At 41.5% G+C, this 22,925-nt stretch overlaps 1 protein-coding gene across 1 annotated transcript; it reads left to right on the forward strand.

Moving 5' to 3' along the window:
- The first annotated feature begins 293 nt into the window (after window positions 1-293).
- LOC124256697 (serine-rich adhesin for platelets-like) lies at window positions 294-15,175 on the forward strand. Its single transcript, XM_046690668.1, has 9 exons — window positions 294-401; window positions 1,052-1,309; window positions 2,457-2,591; window positions 3,193-3,420; window positions 3,890-4,022; window positions 7,606-7,841; window positions 8,420-8,523; window positions 9,421-9,465; window positions 14,942-15,175. Exons 3-9 carry the CDS (start codon window positions 2,477-2,479, stop codon window positions 14,975-14,977), a joined length of 897 nt encoding a protein of 298 aa, XP_046546624.1. The 5' UTR covers window positions 294-401; window positions 1,052-1,309; window positions 2,457-2,476; the 3' UTR covers window positions 14,978-15,175.
- Window positions 15,176-22,925: the final 7,750 nt, after the last annotated feature.

Here is a 22,925-nt window from a genome sequence, read left to right on the forward strand (position 1 = left end):
ATTAGGCTTTTCTTCTGTTGTCACAAACCTATTAATGGATCTCCGATAGGATAAAGGATACAGATATTTCCCTCAATTTCTCATTTATGAAACACGTAAAACAAGTATGTTTATGTATGACTCTAACACCTTACTGGTTCATATCCATCTAAAGCGTCGGTGTATAATGTTGTAGAGATACATGTATAACACCGTATATTAACACGAATATTAAAGCGAACTAATGTTCAGTGTTTACAAGCTGCTACCTTCACAGAGCTCATAAGATCCAAAAACTTGTATTACAGAAAAAGACCCATGCAGCGGACGCCTCTGTACACATGGCAAGTGTGATAACAGCACGGGTTTCTGCCAGTGTCATGATGGATACTTCGTGGACAACACGAAACTAAGCTGTATAGGTAACGTCATAACACTACACATAAATATTACATTTAAAGGGGCTCCACAGTCCAGTACCTATTCATTATGCAGATCTAATAATATATTGTTTTTTCCATCGTCGAATTCCATGTCGGGTGCCGTTTGCTCAATGTCGGTGTGCTCATAGAGGTGCAACATTATAACTGAACAATGCGTTCTTATATGTCATTCTCAACTCCCTGGGGAGTAACCCATGGGGTTAACAGTCACATTATGAGCTCATCCGAAACCCATTGCTTGCCGCGTGAACTGAGGTATATTTCAACAGGGTTTTGCCGAAGTAACCTCTTATAGCATAAACCCCTGACGATATCTTCTAAAAGTGTGTATATTAATCACTATTACTGCATTTAAAGCCTATCGTGCAGACCCGTGAAGATCCGGGTTAGAATCGGTCTTAAGTAACCAGTGCTTGTCGTAAGAAGCAACTAACGCGATTGGGTGGTCAGGCTCGATGACTTGGTTGACATATGTTATCGTATTCCAATTGCGTAGATCGATGCTCATGATGTTCATCACTGGATTGTGTGGTCCAGACTCGATTTTTTACCCACCGCCGCCATATAGCTGGAATATTGCTAAGTGCGGCGTAAATCGAAAGTCACTCACTCACTCCTGTTTCAAACAGCCTGTCATGACGGAACCTGGGGCCCTAACTGTACGCATAGATGTACCTGTGGTCCCAAAGCTACTACAACTGTCTGTAACCACATCAGCGGAAACTGCACCTGTAGCCCCTACTGGACAGGACCAAACTGCACGACACACGAGAACGAGTGCGATAGGGGCGTTTGTGGTAACGGAACTTGCACTAACACTCCTGAGTCGTACAACTGTTCTTGCAGTGAAGGGTACAGCTTCAACCCTGACAAAGGGCAATGTGAAGGTATGCTTAAGAGTTTCGAGCATATAACGTACATCACAGGACTGCCTATATTATTTGTTCAGCCGTTATCATTTGCCGTTCATTGTCATCACAAACAAAATTTCAAAGGACTGTTTTTCCTTTTTTTAAAGTTGGTACGTAACAGTAAATGGAAGATATGTTAACATTAATAACTTCTTTGTTGTATTGACAACTCTATATTGCTTTAACCGTTACTTTTATTGTTGCATTATGTTCACTTTCCATTTAACTGAATATTTACTCAACAAAACAGTTAAGGACCACCCCAATATTCAATATGAAGTATCATATGGATCGTAATATGAACTATCAAATACTTTAATATTGAAAAATAGGGTGGTGTGTAACTACTTTTGTTGAGCATATGTAGGGCTAGCTGTCCGTATGCGAAAACGGTTGTATCATGGTCTAACGGGATACGTGTGCATATTTAGTACTAACAGTCTAACACCATGGAAAATTCAAAGTTCATGGCGTCAAAACGGCATCACTGTTTTATACAGTATCTAGATTTACTTAACAATACGTGTTTTTCTTTCTTAATGCCAAACATTGCCTCTTCTTTTAAAGCCTCGATAAATGATGCCAGCGGGAAAATGTCAGGTTCGATATGGTTAGATTTGCAAGTTTGTAAAACGTGCATGCATGTTGTACTTCTACATGTTGTTGTATTCACACGTGGGTTGTTCACGACAGTGCATGGGATGTTGTACTCCGATATGTATTATTCACAGAAGTGCTTCGACTGTTGTATTCTGCTGTACCTTCTTCAGTGCAGTACATATACTGAGAGAAACAAATAAAGGAACACATGAAAATTCAAGTGCTCCCGACCTTAAATATATTCCAGTTTTTATCACCAGCTTCGAATACCGCTATGGGGAGGAAATATGAAAATAAATAAAGGAACACTGCCATGAAGTGGTGTTCCCTTATTTGTTTCCCTCAGTATATATTTGCTTCTCAGACAGAGTCGTACAACTGTAATACTGCTGAATGCATCGTCAAACAAACACATACTCATGATGCAGTGTTAATTGTACAATCGACTTTGCTTTTAGTAGAGATTGCTTACAAAAGTGGAAAGGGTTTTGTCGTCTCTATTCGTGTATCTGTTGCACTTCAGACATAGATGAGTGTACAAGGATGCGTGACAAGATCTGCCTACAGAACAGTTCCTGTGACAACACCGACGGTGGCTACGTCTGTAAATGCCACAACGGCTTCCAATTACAGTCTGATAACGTCACCTGCGTCCCGAGTCAGTTTTTAAGTAGTTTAATTTATACTAAATGTTACATTGGAAAAATGATATCATGCATTTAACTTTTACAATATCATGCATTTAACTTTACAATATCATGCATTTAACTTTTACAATATCATGCATTTAACTTTTACAATATCATGCATTGAACTTTTACAATATCATGCACTTAACTTTTACAATGGCTGAGTCAATAACTATTTAACGACAGAGCTTCCTAAATCTATTCGACGATGGTGCCATGGGCGTATGGGATGCAGTGTTCATGGTGAAATGATGGATGCAGAGTTCATGACGTCCTGACATTATAGATGAATGTCTCTTAAGGATAAAAAGGGCGGTTGGGGTAGCCTAGTGGTTAAAGCGTTCGCTCGTCACCACAAAGACCCGGGTTCGATTCCCCATATGGGTACAATATGTGAAGCCGGTGTCCCCAGCGGTGTTATTGCGGGAATATTGTATAAAGCGGTGTAAAACCATATTCACTCACTCACTCACTAAATGGTAAATCAAGTCCTGAAGAGCTTTAAGGATGATCTGTACTAAACGCCCGACACGCATGATTCAATGTTGTTCTGTTTCTCTGTGACAACAGTCCCACTGAAGACCGATCCCACGACCACATCCATTAAGACAACCTCCACTGAACACCAAAGAAGTGCCACCAGCGCCAGCACCAGCACCAGCACCGGCACCAGCACCAGCACCAGCACCGGCACCAGCACCAGCACCAGCACCAGCACCAGCACCAGCACCAGCACCAGCACCAGCACCAGCACCAGCAACAGCTCCAGTTCCAGCAACAGCACCACGAAGAGCCAAGGTAGTAGGACTAACCAGGCATTTGGAATGAAATGGTTGATTTAGAATAATACTATCTAGTCGAAACATTTCTACTTCAACCCGCATAACGATGGAAAAAAATTACACTGTCAACACATCTGCAAGTATATACGCATACATACACACTTGCAGAAATCACATGCGCGTGTACGCGTGTACGCGCGCGTTCGCGGGTGTGTGTGTGTTATGCTATGTGTTGTGCTGTATTATTCTAAGCGCTGTGTCTGGAGCAACGGGTTTTTTTCATTTTTCCCACTACCCCGTTTTGGTGAAGTATGATTTGTTTTTACTACTGTTTGCATGTTCTTTGTCCACACCTTCATACTAGTAACACATATCCTAAATTGTGAACACCAATAATCATTTGGAAAGGTGTTTATTCTTCAATTGCCTTATGATCCTATTGCTGCTTTGGTATCAGGTAACTAATCTTTAAGCACTTTTCATAGAACACTCTATCGCCCTGGCTGTTGGGCTCGGCGTCGGTATCCCCTTGCTCATCATCTTCGTCGTTGTGGTGGGCGTCTGTCTCTACAGGAGACGTGGTTTCAAAGGAGACGCATTGGTCAACGAAAATGATCCGTAAGTTGTAACTGTATGTGCGCTAACGTCGTAGGTTGGTTGGTTTGGGCTCAGGGAACATAAACAAACGTCGAGGGTGCATCAACCCATGAGCCCCGAGGGACCAGTGAACAACGTATTTATCTTACCGAACACCTCAATGTTAATTTTGAACTGTTTCAAGCACACTGAGGGGGCAAAGAAACGTCCCCAAAGTAAAATTGTAAAAACATTTCTTCTGTTTTCGTTATGACGGAAATTTATTTAGGAACACATCTCCCGAACGCATCCCACGTCTCACAGAAAGGAAATCCACGTGGAGTTTTGTAAGCATGAAAATTGCTTTTATTCACGTTTTTTGCATGCTTCTGTGGAAACATACCCGTATGAAGTACAGTATAAAATTATGCTCGACTGTTCGAATTCATCACTTCAATACGTTGGACACAAAGAACATGCCTCGACTCACGGCAGAACAGAGAGAACGAGCTATTGGGATGTTGCAGCTGGGTGCTTCTCACAGTCACGTTGCAAGAATCATGGGTTGCAGCAAGAAAACCATCACCAGACTGATGACACGCTTCAGAACAACAGGTCGGACTGCAGACAGGCCTAGGACAGGGGAGACCACCCGTAACCACCCCTCAGGAAGACCGCCATTTACGGGTGCTTCACTTGCGCAACAGATTCCTGACTGTGACGTCATCAGCAACAACCAGCCTTACCCATCCAGTCAGTAGAAGGACCATATCAGACGACTCCGCCGATTCGGTATCAGAGCCTACAGACCATTCCGGGGCGTGACGTTAACGCGTGAACATCGACGTCGTCGATTGGCTTGGGCACGTAGAGTTCGGCAGTGGCAGCCGCGGAACTGGCGCCGGGTACTCTTCAGTGACGAGAGCCGCTTCCAGTTGAACAAAGCTGATGGTCGGGTACGAGTCTACAGACGTCGGAACGAACGCACAGCACGTTGTTGCGTTCAGGAAGTTGAGACGTTTGGCGGCGGTAGTGTGATGGTGTGGGGGAAATTTGTGGCGAGAGGAAGACTGACTTGTTGGTGATAGAGGGAAACCTGAATGCCCGTCGATACATTGATGTTGTTTTACGACCTGTCGTGTTACCCTTCCTCCAGCAGAATCGAGGCGTGTTGTTTCAGCAGGATAACGCTACTCCCCACACTGCTGTTGTTACCCGGAACTTCCTGAACAACAACAACGTAAACGTCATTCCTTGGCCAGCAAGATCCCCGATTTATCACCTATTGAGCACCTATGGGATCATCTCGGCCGTCAGGTTAAGCAACGTCAACATCCCCACAGACAAGAAACGCTTTGGCTCAAGCTCTACAGGAAGAATGGCGTCGCATCCCACATCACGTGATCAGACGTCTTGTGCACTCTGCACGACGTCGTGTGGCAGCATGTATCGCTGCAAGAGGTGGACACACTCGCTACTGAGGAGTTGGACACTCAAAGACACTCTGTCAGTACTGATGTGCATGTGTTGTCATGATCGAAAACCGGACATTTGAACCTCCTGTGAAAAACGTCACAAAAACTCTACTTACAGCAAATTGTTTCAATTGTTCTGTAATGACAGTCTGCATAATATGTTCAAAAATTATATCAAACATTTCAACATTGAATTGCACGTGTTTGTATCATTTTATGATACAAAATGATCGGGGACGTTTCTTTTGCCCCTCAGTTTATGGATTGTCTGGTCTTTACTCGATTATTTACAGACCGCCGCCATATAACTGCAATATTGCTGAATACGGCGTAAAACTAAACTCACTCACTCACTCATTCATTCATTATTGTCCACGTTGTATGGGAATCGAACTCTCGTGGTTGGCGTGATGGGTCTTGAACCACGATTTAACTCCATGACCCTGGACCCATACATTTAATCACACAAGACTTCAGGTAGCCCACTGAGATGAGTTGTTTATTATACTCGAATTCGAAAGTGTTGGAAGCTGTATAAAATGATGCTCGCAGAGGCCTCTTCTTCAAGATAAACATAATGCATTGACGCAGGACAAAAGACATTTCTGGGAAACGTACTTTTTGGTCTTTTACGACAAGCATGGGTTGCTGAAGGTCAATTCTAACCCGGATTTTCACGGGTAAACTTCATTTGGAACACAATGCGATTTTGAGACACTTTCGAACTGTCAGTTATTAGAAATTGTTCTGATGTTTGTGAGATATTTCCGGATATTTCTGAAGTGATATTTAATTGATTTTATCTCATTTTAGACCGCGGTCATATTTTAGATAGATAGATCGTCTTTAGTTCCTCCAAAAATTTAAATACATATGCATGATTTAGCAGATATTACATTATACAAAGTACAAGTGTGTGAAAGTTATACAATACAAAAACATTTGAAGATATGTATATATAGGGGGATGTGAATCTAGTAATATGTGTTGAAAAACCGTTTCCATTCATGAACAGTTTTACTTGTGATTTTCATACATGGAATCCACAGGTCAGTATCAAGAGCTCTAATATTATCATTTAGCACACCTCCAATTAGAAGACTAATCAATACATCATCATCATAATCATCATTCCACACGCTTACAAATGTGGTAACATCCAAAAGATCAGTAAGAGAGCTAAATAGTCACTCTCTGTTACATTCGGTTTGTGGACAAAACAGAAGTACATGTTTTAATATTATATCATATGTGCCACATAAGCATTCTTTAGATTGTATAGCGAAAGTGCTGACACGTATAAGGTAGGTATCAAAAGTGTTGGAAGCGGCGTAAAATGATGCTCAGTGATACCTTTTCTTCAAGATACACATATAAGAACGACCAAAAATGCCAAAGGTTAAGGAGGCTTACTATGTGTTTTCCGTTATTGCATTATGAGAGAAGTCTTTAATCCAAACTGTTTCTGTCGAGAAATAATCAAGAGCCCTGAGCTCCTAAAGTTCCTCCTGAAGTTTCAAAACGGACCCTTTTTAAATCAGGCATTGTTTATGATTGACAATGCTATAAGTTCACACTATTTGTGGAGGAGATGTGAAAAACGGTTGGTTCTAAGATACAGGCGACATTTCCGACAATTTTTTATAAATAATTCCGTATAATTGTCATTTCAACACCTTGAATTTTCAATCGTAAGAAAACCTGTTCGGGAAATTATCGAAATATTTAGACATAAGTGCAATCCAGTGGCAGGACGGTTTTTTATTTTATGCTGACGGATTTACATCGTTTTCCACTAGAAGATGTATGATATCTTTGAGAAAATACTCAATATACTGTAAAAGAAAAAAACAACAGTTGTAAATAGTTTAACAGCACGATTTGTAAGGTTTATCTTATGTATTTTTTGACAAATTGAAGAGGGTTAAACTCTGTGGGGTTTTTAATGCTATTTTGTTATTATAATTTTACAATTTTCTTTCTTCTTCTATTTAATTTAAATATTATTTATTTAAATGTTTCAATTTTATTGGGGATAGGGTGGGTGGGGTGGTGGGGGTTGGAGGTTGAGTTGTTTGGTGTGTACATATATTACAGAGATCGATTCAAGAACCTAATGCCCTAATGTGACGAATGCCTCTCAATTGCAGATACAATGTTAGACCAGCCTTCGGAAGTTTGACATCTGCGCTTGGAAGTCACGGTCGTCGACGCAACGATGACGTCATGCGCGGGATGTATAATAAATACTACAGTAACTGGGGCACCCCGGGCAACACATTTAAGGGGACAAAGCTAGGGGGCGCTTCCAGCCCTGAGTTCTACAGGCCCCCCAAGAAGAACAACCCCCTGGAGTTTATACCACACACACACCGAGCCGACGGCCGTATGTATTCAGTGACCCTCTGCTATTGTTAATGTTCATTGCTGAAAGTGAGTGAGTGAGTTGAACGCCGCTTTGAACAGTATTTCAGCTTCATCACAATATCCATTTTTACACTACAGCAAACTTTATTTCTTAGATATAGGACCGCCTGCGTGGCGTGGTGGATAGAGCGTCCGCCCGCAGAGCGGAAGGTCGCAGGTTCGATACCTGGCCGCGTCATACCAAAATACGTTAAAACATGGTACTTGTTGTTCACTGCCTGGCGCTCGGCATTTATGGGTAAAACAAGGACTGGTCGGCTCGGAGTCAGTATAATGTGTCTGAGTGGGGTATGGTATCTCAGTGAGCTTGCACAATGAAACCAGCTAGTGCAAGCAGCCACACACATACACACGCATGCACATCGTCATATGAGCGAAATATTCTCAAGTAGGACGTTAAATCTGAAATGTAGGTTAGTTAAGGCGATATAGTTTCCATACTGGTGGATGAGGAGCTATCACAGTTTGGTGTATGGGTGGAATGTTTGTGAATGCGACTTCAGCTTCGACTCAGTCTGTGTCTCCTCCATTTCATAGCGACGTCATCTTCGTCTGCGCAAGGGGACGACGACCACAACCCTGCTCGCGACTCCAACTTCTCCTGGGACTTCCTGTACAAGGCTCTGAAACCTGAGGAGGATGTGAGTCGAATATAACTGTACATTACTCCCAAGAAGTGTCTCCCTACAACATATCCGTGTCACCCTACAACATGTCATTGCCTCCATAACAATGTATATGTACACCAAGGCACTGGTTCATATGCTGTAGCTGCGTCTTCATACCCAGAGACTGCACATAGACATGTGTCCTCGCAGTGTCTCCGTACGCTTTATTAAGTTAGCCATGTCAATGTAATATTATCTCACACATATATACTACCCATCAAATGTTCAGACTCGCTAGTGTAAATGTAACCACTTACTTTAGTCAACTGTTCTAACCTAGATTTTGCAAAATATCCCATTCGGTTTAAAGGTACTGTTTACACATGAACTGATGTATTGTGAAACAAATTCGTAACGTTGAAAAGATTATTATCATTAGTTCAATAAATGATAAAAATCAGTGAAAATTGGCGAATTCTTAACAAAACATTACACCAAAACGAAGCTGTTCACATGAACGATATTTGCACATGCTTTTTAGCAAATTGATGCATAATCCTCGTACAATTCATCTCCATAAAGTTTGCAGTTGGTTCCCCTAAGCTAGTGGAGGAATTCATCTTCGATGTAACCATATATACTCATGCCAATAATGGTTGTCACCACCTTCAATTTTTAATTGGAGAGGGGTGGGAGTGTGAAGTGTGTGGGGGTTGGGGTGAGGGGGGGACAACCATTATTGGCATGAGTATATATATACATAACATATAATGAGTGCTTTAGGTGAGTCTAAACTTTTGATGGGAAGTATAATTTACATTACAAGCTGTATTTCGGTATCCGTGAACAAATTATTTATCGGTAGCCACTTGTTTACGCTATCAGATGAGTGTACACAGAGACAAGTACCTGTCTGTTTGTATGTTTCAGTTCCGACTACAGAGGCCCGTCGTGTCACCTGCTCAGCCCTCTGAGGTACTTCAACACTATTCCCTTCGAATATTTTATCTGTGCATGGCAGAAGCTTATGATCATATGTTCGAAAACCGGTTTGCCCCGGTTATGTTTCTTGGTTTGTCAACACCATGCCGTGGGTTTGACCAATCTTCCAAGATCACTTCCTTCATTCCTCCGCCATGAAGCTGACACACCGTGATGTAACTGGAAGATTGTTTAAAACTGCGTTAAACCAAACCTATTTACTATAGCCAGCACTGTTACAGACCTGTGAAAATCTGGGTTAGGATTGGTTTTCAGTAACCCATGCTTGTCGTAAGAGGCAACAAACCCATCGGGTGGTCAAACGCGCGGACTTGGTTGGCACATGTCATCGTGTCCCAGTAATGTACATCGATGCTCACGATGTTGATCATTTGATTGTCTGGTCCAAACTCGATTGTTTACATTAGGCCGTCATATAGCTGAAATATTGCTTATGTGGCGTTAAAGAACAACAATAAGCATACCGATCTTAAATCATTAGTCCCACTGAGTTCGTTATAAACGTACTTTACTAAGTACCGAAATGATTTGTTGTTACGTCGGTTTACAAGAACTCTGGTATACCGGGAAACCACTTTATCATCCAAAACTGTGTTCCACAGTAGATATCGCTTGTGTGAGATCAGACGATATCTCCTAGAGATATCGTTTTGACAGTAGATTTCGTACAATGCCCTGACAATACTATGACGTCATGAACTTGTTGACGTCACAATGTTATGAAATCGCTGCACTGAAAATCTAATGGCAGTACTGTGTTCAGAGATGTACATTTTTCATTGAAAACTAATGAAGAGTGATTTTTGATGATAAATAGAATCTCACCCTCGTGTCTTCTGATATCAAATATATCAAAACTCGTTGATAAAAGTAAAAATATCCTTGGCAAGCCTCGGATATTTGTTACTTTATCAACTCGTGGTGATATCAAAAGACACTCGGGTGAGATTCTCTATGTCTGACCCGTGTAGATGTCACCTAAACTAGCTCACCCAGGGCAAACATGTCGGAAACCTGCTTTGGATTATATGAGAGCAAATATTTGCAAAACAAATTGTTCATTGTATGGAACTGTTAGTTTATTGCACGGGCAATACAAAATTTCTCACTCGGTTCGTGTAAGTCGTATGACACACTTGCTCGTGTAATCATCTCGTAATAATATAGATAATTCAGTGATCAACAGCATGAGCATCCATCTACTCTATTGGGATACGATGACATGTGTCAACCAAGTCAGCGAGCCCGACCACCCGATCCCGTTAGTCGCCTTTTACGACAAGCATGGGTTACTGCAGATCAATTCTAACCTGAATATTCTTTTTTCCCGAAATCTTAATGTTTATTTTCATGAATTACAATCCTAATGGCACTTATGATTTTGTTTCACGTGAGGTGGTTTAAGGCGCCGTTCAGCATTTATTCGACAACCTGTTGTGATTCTCGCGTGACGCACCACTCATTTCCTTGTCGATAACAGTATGTAATCTGTGCCAAAGTGTACAAAGTGCGAAGCCCATTTCTAGCATTCGCAGCGGTAATATTGCTTAACTATTGTTCACAGCGATGTAAAAGCCTTATTCATTCACTTACTAGTCCTGGGCGGTAGCCTAGTGGTTAAGGCGTTCGCTCGTCACGCCGAAGACCCGGGTTCGATTCCCCACATGGGCACAATGTGTGAAGTCCATTTCTGGTGTCCCCCAACGTGATATTGCTGGAATATTGCTAAAAACGGTGTAAAACTGAATTCTCTCACTCGCTAGTCTACTCTTATTCATAATGTGTCACACTCGTATACTGGTTCTTGACGTTTAAGTACATGGAAAATTAAACATTATCAATAGATACTTAGTATGCATACACAATGTCATTTAGAAAGCGTTGAAATGAAACATACATGTATGTTATATTTGAGACTACACGTTCTCAGTAAAGTAAAAAGTCTAGGACTTACGCTGTTAGACAGGCATGTCCAAATAAATGTAATTAAAATTGTAAGTACGATGTTGGTTCCCGCGAAACGAACGGCCCTGTATGGTGTCTAATAGATGCTGAGAGGCCTTTGATCTATCTCAATACGTACATGTGATAATATGAGCCTTTTATTAGACGCTCATTCATGGGCCATAAACACATGTGTCCCTGTGACTGGATTTTCACCCAGCCGGCGGCGTGAAGACGAATGATTTAACCACTAGGCAACTCACCACTCCGGCTGAAATGAAAGATACGATAGCTTAAGCAATGATTATAGACCCCATGTGAATATTTACACCGAATCTGTTATCTAACACCACTTGCCTTTAGGCATATGAGTGTGTATATTAATGTTGAATTGATCGAATGAGAAGGTAGTGTACTGAAGTTATATAATGGAAAACAGAACGAAGTGCGTTAACCAAAATCATGACTTTTTTGTTGGATTTGAAGGGACATACCTAAATACTTCGAGTTATCCGACTTTCTCCGGGGCGGTGGGGTAGCCTAGTGGTTAAGGCTTCACTCGTCACGCCGAAGACCCGGGTTCGATTCCCCACATGGGTACCAGTTGTGAAGTCCTATTGCTCGCATTCCCAGCTGTGATATTGTTTGAATGTAGCGCCTTATTCATTCACTCGCTAGTCTGGGGGCGGTGGGGTAACCTAGTGGTTAAAGCGTCCGCTCACCACGCTGAAGACCCGGGTTCGATTCCCCACATGGGTACAATATGTGAAGCCCTATTGCTCGCATTCCCAGCTGTGATATTGCTTGAATGTAACGCCTTATTCATTCACTCGCTAGTCTGGGAGCGGTGGGGTAGCCTAGTGGTTAAGGCGTTCGCTCGTCACGCTGGAGGCCCGGGTTCGAATCCCCACATGGGTACAATTTGTGAAGCCCTATTGCTAGTGTGCCCCATGATATTGTTGGGATGTTGCTTAAAGCGGCGTTATACTAAACTTACTCTCTAGAAGTTGGACGAGCATGAATACATGACACCAAGGAATATCTCAGCCCCGATCACTAGAACCGGGGAGATTACTGTTTCGATATGCTATTAATGTGTAATTAGTAGATTCAATCCTCTTGCTTTGCATGTAACATTATACGTAAATGCCAAGGGTCAGAACTATGAAATTTTGTTCACCGTTTCTAAAAAAATAACGCCAGTTATTTACACTCGCATTTCAATGTAATCATAAAACAGCTGTTTTTGCATTAAGGCTATTCACATTACACATTGTGTTATTTTGGTCACGCTGAACTCGTATTTAGGAACTTAATTTTCCTTTGTTATACTTCGGGTCATGCAGTGTCTTGTTTCTGGGTCAGGATTTTATTATATCCTGAGTTAGGATTATATTCTAGAATTACGCACGGTGCTGCAGTCGACTAAGGTGGTGCGTGGTCCTGTGTGCATAGAGCTCAGGTCACAAATCAGTTGAGGTTAAGCAACGTTGGGCGCGGACAATCCTTGGATGGGTGACCGTGTTTGGCAGCTTGACTCCTGAGAGTGTCTAGGACTTTAGTCCTGCCTCAAAAAACGAAGCACATGTGGTCTCACCTTAGGCAAGAATGTTTTTTCAAACTTGCCTCTGTTCACCCAGCAGAAAATGGGTACCCGGTGGGATAAGTCTTGTGACAATAACCTTCTAGCGCCTCACGGGCAGCTTAGATTATACGGGGTAATAATATTCAGCTTGTAGCGCTTTGGGCGTGCCCGTCCGTGGTGTGGTATTCAACGCATTACAAATGCTCTTTTTATTACTATTATTCTGAATTCACTGTGCAATATTGCACCCATTGGACATGCCAGAAACTGTTGATCATGTGTTCGAATCCAGGTTACCACCGATGATGTTGTTACGGTTTGTCAACACCATCATCATGACAAGCATCAACTCAGGCCTTCCTTCCACACAATTCTGACACACCCGTGATCTAACTGGAACATTGTTGAGTGAGTGAGTTAATATTCGACGTCACATCGGCATTATCTCAGCCATATCGAGAAGAGGGAATATTGTTGAAAGCAGCATTAAACCCAATTCACTCGCTCACCCACACTTTAGCTTGACAAGATAATCCATCAACAATTTCTGAAACATGTAAAGCAGGTTGAACCAAATAGCACCACAAGCAGCTTAACCTACCAACCTTGACACCAGTGAACGATGCACCGAGAAAGGTATTTCATTTAAAGTATCGTACAAACGTCACTACGTGACTCGCCCAAGGTACCACCCTAGTATTATAATCTTAAGGATTCAGTTTAACCTGTCCCAAATTGATTTTATTTATTTTATCCTGGTGTCAAATTCTTCAGAATCAAGTTCAAACCTGTCCAGCAATGCACAAATTGTTTTTCAGGTTTGATCCTATTGTCAAACTCTTTTGCTTTAGGGCTCGTGAAGATCCGGGTTAGAACTGATCTTCAGTAACCCATGTTTGTAAGAGGCGACTAACGGGATCGGGTGGACAGGCTCGCTGACTTGGTTGACACATGTCATCATATCCCAATAGAGTAGATCGATGCTCATGCTGTTGATCACTGGATTATCTGGCGCATATTTTATTACGAGATGATTACACGAGCAAGTGAGAGAGAGAGAGAGGGAGAGAGAGAGAGAGAGGGGGAAGAGAGGGAGAGAGAGAGAGAGAGAATCATTTTGAAAGGTGTTTATTCTTCAATTGTCTTATACAATATGATCTTTCTGCTGCTTTGGTATCTGATAGCTGATCTATAAGGGCTTTTCATAGAAATCTCTATCCCCCTGGCTGTTGGGCTCGGCGTCGGTATCCCCTTACTCATCATCTTCGTTGTCATCATCGTTGTGATGGGCGTCTGTCTCTACAGCAGACGTGGCTTGTATATTTGTCAAACATTATCTGCAATCCATTCACAATATTGCAGTATTACGTCACATATTTAGATTTTAGCACTGTTTACTTTAAAGGTACTACGCCCCACCACACCACCCACCGACCCGTGAAGATCCGGGTTAAAACCCATGCTTGTCGTAAGAGGCAACTAACGAGATCGGATGGTCAGGCTCGCTGACTTGGTTGACATATCATCGTGTCACAATTGCGTAGATCTATGCTCATGATGTTGGATACTGGATTGCCTGGTCCAGGTTCGATCATTTCCTTCGATATAGACCGCCGACACATAGATGGAATATTGCTGTGGCGTTAAAGATCAGCCAACCAACCACCGCCCCACCATGTCCCACCACACCAAGTCCCACCACGCTCACCAGGATTAGAACCGTAAAACAATACATTGCTTTTGCAGAACATTCGCGGAATTACTGAAGAACCCGACAACAGCCTTGTATACTGCCTTGAAGTATACACAAGCAGTTAGCCATCAAGTGATTTTCTGTTACAGGTAGCAAGAGGGTTGTATTTAGCCTATATATCGTTCTACATTAGTCAGTAATCTATCTTTAAGACCTCTCCATTGTAGATACCGTCTGGAGAGATGCCGGCATCTAATGTGTGAGAGGAAGCAAGCCGAACCATCATACGTCATCAACTCGGATGCAGCAGGATCCGTGTCTCAGACAATCTAAACTCAGCGATACTTCATCAAGTCTTGAAGCTGTAGTTCTCCTTCAGTTTCGTTCATTTCCTTCAACTGAAGGAGGTGACATTTTCGACGTATCAAGCCAGAACTACAGGGAGACATTAAGACATGAAAGGAAACATATATTATACCTAATCCTGAAGCACATTTAACAGATACCCGTGGTGAATGTCACAAAGACATTTAGATATAAAGCACATATTTATACTTAACCTTGAACCACATGTAACATTTACTGAGTCAGGTCGGGTTATATTACGTAATAAGTCTTTCATATTTATTTTGTTAACCGGTTTACCGATTTCAGATTAATGTGAAATCTAATCTAATATCTACTAGGGTGCAATATTCATGTTATTACTCCGTCTACGTTCATTATGTCTTGCATGTATATCTCTGTGTGAAAAAGATGTTAGATCAGATCTTTGTTGGCAGTATTGCTTTTCGCATTCCTGTTAACACATAAGAAAAAAGTCAACACTAATATTTACCTGTCTCTTATAACTGATTAGTGAAAGTTGTCTGGGGGTGTCGTGATCACTTACATGAGAACTTTGGTATATGAACTTATAAAACTCACTGTTAGTGGCATTTGATTGGCTGCTCTGACAATTACTTTTGAGTTAAAGTTTTCAAACACCGAAAACAAACTATCCAATGCCCACTAATGCTCTCTGATTGGCTAATCTGACAATGGGCATTGTTGCAATGTTACGCAGATGTTGTGTTGTCTAAAATTGTTTGTCTGTTAATGTTTAAATAATCTGGGACGTTATTATTGTTAACAAAATAATTTATTTTACTTCGATGTCTTGTACGTTTATGGAATTTCGTACCTAGACTGTATGTACTCCTGTTTCCATGTTACACGTAACAAATGAAGTGAATGCATGTATATGCAATGTGTGCTATATATATATTTATGCTGAAAGGCTTTTCCATTTCCTTGTGATAACAGGAGTGATAATGTTTGCATATGCTAATTTACTTTCGTTTTGACCCGTTATACTATTATGTAATTTTATACTGACAGTATTAAACATGTTATCTATATCTATGTGAATCCATTTTTTTCCCTTCCTTGTGCCAATATCAATAGCTCAATATATTATAAATCATATTTGTGAATAACATTTGAAATGTTTTGAAATAAATTATTTTCTTACGTGTTCGTTGCTTTCATTATCAAGTGTTACCTAGCATCTAGAATTTGCATGCAAGATCACCGTTCTCTGGGAATCTGCTGTCACCTCTCGACAAGCCTGAGTTCGACAAGGACTTTTATGAGGAAACGAAATCAAAAGTGAGTGATATAGCAAAAAGTGGCATACTTGAGAACGATCCAATCCTAAAAACAGATATTACATCCAATGAAGTGAAAGCAATTATTAAGAAGCTGAAAAAGAATAAGTCTCCCGGACCTGACTGTATTACTGCTGAGCATCTCCATTATGCCGGCACTCTTCTGTTTAAACACCTGGCGCACCTCTATAATATGATCGTCAGCTCCTGTCACACGCCTGTCATGATGAGAACTGGAACTATTATTCCAATACATAAAGGAAATAACAAAGATAAACGCAGCCCAGCTAATTATCGCGATATCACTCTCACATCAGTGATTGGGATGGTGTTTGAGACTGTTGCTTGACAGACTGGAATCCTACATCAAAATTGTAAATCCTGATTTCCCACATCGCCTCCAGTGTGGATTCCGGAAAGAGCATGGAGCCAGTGTAGCCACATATGTATTAAAGGAGGCTGTTTCATATTATCGAGATAGACACTCAAATGCCCGTGTTGCCTTTCTCGACAACGAAAAGGCCTTCGATAGGATATGGCATGAGGGGCTGTTGCTGAAACTATTCAATCTTGGTGTAAAGGGCCGTGCATGGCATATCATCCGTCAGTCGTATCAAGAAGCAAGTGCGTGTGTTGAATACAATGGTAAAATGAGTGATTTGTTCAATGTCCAACAAGGAGTAGGACAAGGTCGTGCTCTCAGCATGGATGTTCCTAGTCTATATCAATGACCTGATATCCCAACTTGATGATTTACAATACGGGCTAATCGTTGGTAAGGAGCACATCCCCTCAGTATTATTGGCTGATGATACTACTGTTGCCAGTACTACTGCACATGGACTGAACATGTCCCTTGCTGGAGACTGACATAAAACGCCAGTAAGAGCTGTTCTTGTCTCTCATCAACGACAGAAGACAATGTAATAGATCTGTCTTCAAAATTGGAGCCGTGACATTGCCGATCCATACTAGCACGATTTATGCTGGCTCTCTGATACACACAGAGAAAGCAAGTGGACGAACTACTCGAGCTTGTACTAAAGCAAGACAGACAATCAACTCCCTAAAAGAGGTTGGCCTCAGAGCTGGAGGATTTAGCCCAATATCTTCTTCGAATATCTGGCAAAGAGTAATCTTCCCATCTGCTTTCTATGCATGTGAACTCTGGCCAAATATCAGCAATTGTGAAATCAACGAAATGGAAACTTTGCAACGGTCCAGAATCTCCACAAGAGGTCGCCTACAGGTGCTACAATCCAGGTCCTTGGATTATGGACAATGCTGGGCAGAATAGATAAGATGAAGCTTCTCTTCCTAGGACGACTCTGTAGAGCAGCCGGCACAACCATTTTGAAGCCGATCTTCTATCTGAGACTGTGCCAGTATGCCACCACTACCACACATAGTACCAGATCCATAACACATGATCTATTAAACGTAGCCAAGAAGTATAGATTATCAGGCGTACTAGACAAATTTATCAAAACCGGAGAATTCCCATGTAAAAGTATATGGGAAAGCACAGTGCAACGAACCTTGTGTAGATTTGAAAATATTAAATGGAGAAACACTTTGCAACAACGTCCTGATATGCATAGGTTTAGTGATATTCACACTCCAGCTTGCTCCACATCGTCTCTGGATCTGTGTGTATGGTATGGTATCGCATCTCCTCCTGTGCCCTGGTTAAGCTCGGCATATTACCTGTAACATCGGGACAATGTCTGCTCTGTGACTGCGAAAGTGAGGACATTGTTAAGCATCAATTGCTTTATTGTGAAAACCTCGTTGAACAAAGAAATGTGCTAAGCGAGACGTTGTTTGATAACCTCAACCTTGACATCTATCTCAGACTCGAGGACACTGCTAGTGATGAAGCTAAGGTCCTGACATACCTCGGTGCCATTACGGATGTGGTCCATGATATGACACTTGACAGCTGGGCAACATTCATGAGCATCGTGGCTAAAACTGTCAGCTCATGGAACTTAAGGTGTATATTATATCTGTGAAATTATGTCACACACCATGTAATTACGGATCTTCATATTTCTCTTCGTTGTGAAAACCCTGTAGAATTGCCATATGTATTGTCTCTATTGTCAGTGCGACTGACAAGTAATATAATCTAATGTACTCTCCAAATCATTGGAGGAAATAAAGAGTATTCATTCATTTATCTATGTGAATCCATTTTTTTCAGTTCCTAGTGCCAATATCAATAGCTCAATTAATTATAAATCATGTTTGTGAATAACATTTGAAATGTTTTGAAATAAATTATTTTCTTACGTGGTCGTTGCTTTCATTATCAAGAGTTACCTAGCATCTAGAATTTGCATGCAAGATCACCGTTCTCTGTTGATGAAAACAGACAAAATGGTCAATTTCCTGAAGAACCTTTGTCTAAGAGGGGAAAGTCAGTTAGCCATCCACGCTGACATCGCATCAACTTAAGGGGTGGTATTTCTTTCTTTGCCACTGTTCAGAGGTGGACAACGGGTAATAGCGAATCTGGAAGATGATCAAAGATTGGGGCAACCTGTGACCAGACCTTCGAGAGAGAGTTGAGACCATTCTCTGGAATACACTGGGCATGACACAGTTGCAGCAGGCTAGGCATGTTCTGAGGCTTCTTACACCCGATGAGAAACTTTCCATACTGATTATAATTATTATTGTCTCTCTCTCTTATCATCTCTATTAATGTACGTCAACTTAAAGTAGACACCTGGTTTTGTTAAAGGGATTTGTAAACAAGGATGAATCTCAATTCATCACTATTATATGGAGAACAACATTTAAGGCAGCGAAAACTGCATCTCCGGAGAAGGAGAGAGGGAGATGGCCTCAGTATCAAGAAAATCCTACTTCAGGGAATCCTACCTCTTGAAAGGTACTCGTGTGAAGATCCGGGTTCGGATTTCCCATGATTTTCGTAAGAGGCGACTAACGGGATCGAGTGGTCCGGCTTGCTGACTTGGTTGAAACGTGTCATCGTATCCAAATTAGGTCGATGTTCATGATGTTGATCACTGGTTTGCGCGGTGCAGACTCGATTATTTAAAGATCACCGCCTGCGTGTTGTTCCACCAGGAGCAACATAACAACGTATGGTATGGATTTACAATACCTGACCACCCGATCCCGTTAGTTGCCATGACACCAGGGACAAGTCTGTTGTCGGTATGGCTTCAGTGCACAATTGTTGCTTTGTACTCGATAAACATCCTCCGTGTTTATCATGTTGCCACCTCTCCTGAGACTTGAAGAATGATTTACCAGGTAGGTGTAGTGTGAATGATGTCTGCTTTGGTGGCCGTTTTAGTCCAACAGGAGTGAGTGAGTTTAGTTTTACGCTATTAACAATATTCCAGCAATATTACGGCGGGGGACACCAGAAATGGGCTTCACACATTGTGCCCATGTAGGGAATCGAACCCGGGTCTTCGGCGTGACGAGCGAACGCTTTAACCACTAGGCTACCGCCCCTAGTCCAACAGGAGGAAGCATAAACCAGTAGGATTCAAGCACTCGACATGTTGGCAGAAGAGTGTGTGGGATTTTCCTGTGAAAGGTATATATACTCCCTCCAAACCGTTCCTCGAAGTTTAGCTGAGAACTTTAGAACTGTGCCTCGTACCTTGTGGTTTTAAAGTACAACTGTCTGGACACCTTTGCAGGTGCTTCTGATCGTCATAACCTCATAAATATCTGGGGACACATGTGTGTAGAGTTGCGTCCCTTAGGCGACACATGATCCAAAGATGCTAGTTCGATTCCCAGATTAAAGCTAATAATGATAATCAGTTTAAGCACCATGCTCTTCCATAGACAAGGTGGTAACGTCTTGGACCTGCATTGTGCCATAACAATTCCTCTCTTATAAAGTAACCAGGGTTATCCAACAATGATGTCGATATATTCAACCGTGTGGGAACTCGAATACGTAAACTATTCATGTTGTAAGAAGCGATTTAATAGCCCCTAAGTTAAGGGTCAAGGGCACGTTTCACAAGTTACTGAATAATAGAATGGAATCCTTTTTAAAGAAACAAGTTGCGGTTAAGAGAATTGATATGCTTCAGAAGCTGTAACGCAATTTATTCTCTATAATAGAGACTTGGCTATCTCTTTTTCTTCCTCGTTCGTGAGCAATATAAATTTTACCTAACGTACAAGATAATTGGCCCGATATTACACCAGCTCTATTCACCGCCTTGTGAAAATGCAATTGACATTTATATCTCTCGGAGAATTCACAATCGACAGACCATGACCAAGTTTGGTACTTGAACCTGCATCTTTTCTTAACGTCTACAAATGTTCTTACCGTGAATCAAGAACCTGTGTTCCCTGTGCTGTGTGCGTGAATGGACATTTGTTTATGCCACGGTCAGCATAACCAGGCTGTAAACAACAGTTTTCAGTTAACTGTTTGTGAAAACCAGGAAAACCAATAATCGCTGTTGTTCATAACCAGTGTTGTTCATAGCCAATGTTGTTCATAGCCAGTGTTGTTCATAGCCAGTGTTGTTCACAGGCAGTGTTGTTCATAACCAGTGTTGTTCGTAACCAGTGTTGATCATAACCAGTGTTGTTCATAGCCAGTGTTTTTCATAGCCAGTGTTGTTCATAGCCAGTGTTGTTCATAACCAGTGTTGTTCATAACCAGTGTTGTTCATAACCAGTGTTGTTCATAGCCAGTGTTGTTCATAACCTGTGTTGTTCATAACCAGTGTTGTTCATAACCAGTGTTGTTCATAACCAGTGTTGTTCATAACCAGTGTTGTTCATAGCCAGTGTTGTTCATAACCAGTATTCATAACCATACTTTTACATAGACTTACGACTGTCGTAGCGCTACGATCGCTTTGAGGAACGAGGCCCTGGTAATGATAACGCACTACGGTAGCAGTTCGTTTATACGTGGTTAAACAGTATTTACGTGCATTGAGGGCTTCTGTGTCCCGATCCACGAAGCGTTCGTAGAGCTGCGACATTCGTAAGCCTATTATACACTATTGTGTTACGACATGTTACGAACTCCTTGAGGAACCCTGACATACAATCTTGGTGCATGTTATTAGATTATTGTATGTATTGTGAGAAGAATGATTACTTGTTGTCAGCATGTCATAAACGATCCTAAAAGTACATCTGTCGTAAATGTATATTTCTGTACAATTGGATTGTTGAAAAAGGCGTTATGGGATTGCTGTGATTCCATGCTATTAAGGGGAGCACCACTGAAGACTGAAATGTGGCATCTAGGTACTAAGCCATCCATGCATATTTAGACGCCAAAGTGATCAAAACACAGAACACGAAAAAATAATTCGTAAATATGTCATGACACATCAGAAATGGGCGTCATATCATAACCCGGGTCTTCGGCGTGGAGCGGGACGCTTTAACCACTAGGGTGCCCGGTACCGGGTGCCCCACCGCCCAGCTGCTGATAAGGTGCTAACAGTCAGCACCATCGTCCGTCATGCCCAATCTCAGAGTTGGAGAATTCATGTAGGCTTTTTTTAATAAAGCAAAACAGATAATAAATAAAACCAATTGTCTTTCTTATCTTTATGTACGCTTTAACCACTGGGCTACCCCAACCACCCCTTTAAATTAAATTTTGCAGTTCATTAATTCATGAAACGAAGTCTTCAGCAACCAACCAATGTCTGTCGTCAGAACCGACTAACTTGGTTCACACATGTCATCGTATTCCAACTGCGCAGATCGATGCTCATGCTGTTGATCACTGGATTGTCTGGTCCAGACTCGAATATTTACAGACCGCCGCCATATAGCTGGAATATTGCTGAGTGTGGCGTAAAACGAAACTCGCTCACTCACCTTGACGCCAATGGAATCTGTGCTGCTTGATTATTGACGTAGGTAATTCTCTTGACCTTGTCGATCGATATTTACAATAATGTTATTTGCAGTTTATTACGGAAGCGAAGTAGGGCCACGGTGAATTTTTTTTGTGTGTCACTATCTCCTATGTATTATTAAGTCCTACGTAGAAGATAGTATGTCCTACGAATGAGATACTTATTCCTACGTAGGAGATACCCACTTAGGAGATACTAAGTCCTACGTAGGAGATACTAAGTCCTACGTAGGAGATACTAAGTCCTACGTAGGAGATACTAAGTCCTACGTAGGAGATAGTATGTCCTACGTAGGAGATACTAAGCCCTACGTAGGAGATATTAAATACTACGTAGGACATAGTAAGACCAACAAATCTTTTCATTGTGGCCCTACTACGCTTCCGTAGTTTATTCAATGAAAAGGATGAAAAGGCGTTAAACAACAACCAAACCAAACCAAACCAAACCACACCAATCATGAAACAAAGTGATTCTGCACAAACTTCAGTAATACCAAGTGTCAAAGTTAGAGAAGAGACGAGATATGTATATTTTTTCTTAATTGTTAATATTTATCGAGTGCGGGTTTCTAACCAGCTAAATCAAACAGTAATAATTATTGACGTGTGAGACGTATAGAATTAAGAAATACAGTTTCCTCTAGCACCATGTGACCG

This window comes from Haliotis rubra, unplaced genomic scaffold, assembly GCF_003918875.1.
Source record: "Haliotis rubra isolate DU_JTF1 unplaced genomic scaffold, ASM391887v1 Scf635, whole genome shotgun sequence".
Classification (NCBI taxonomy): Eukaryota; Metazoa; Mollusca; class Gastropoda; order Lepetellida; family Haliotidae; genus Haliotis; species Haliotis rubra.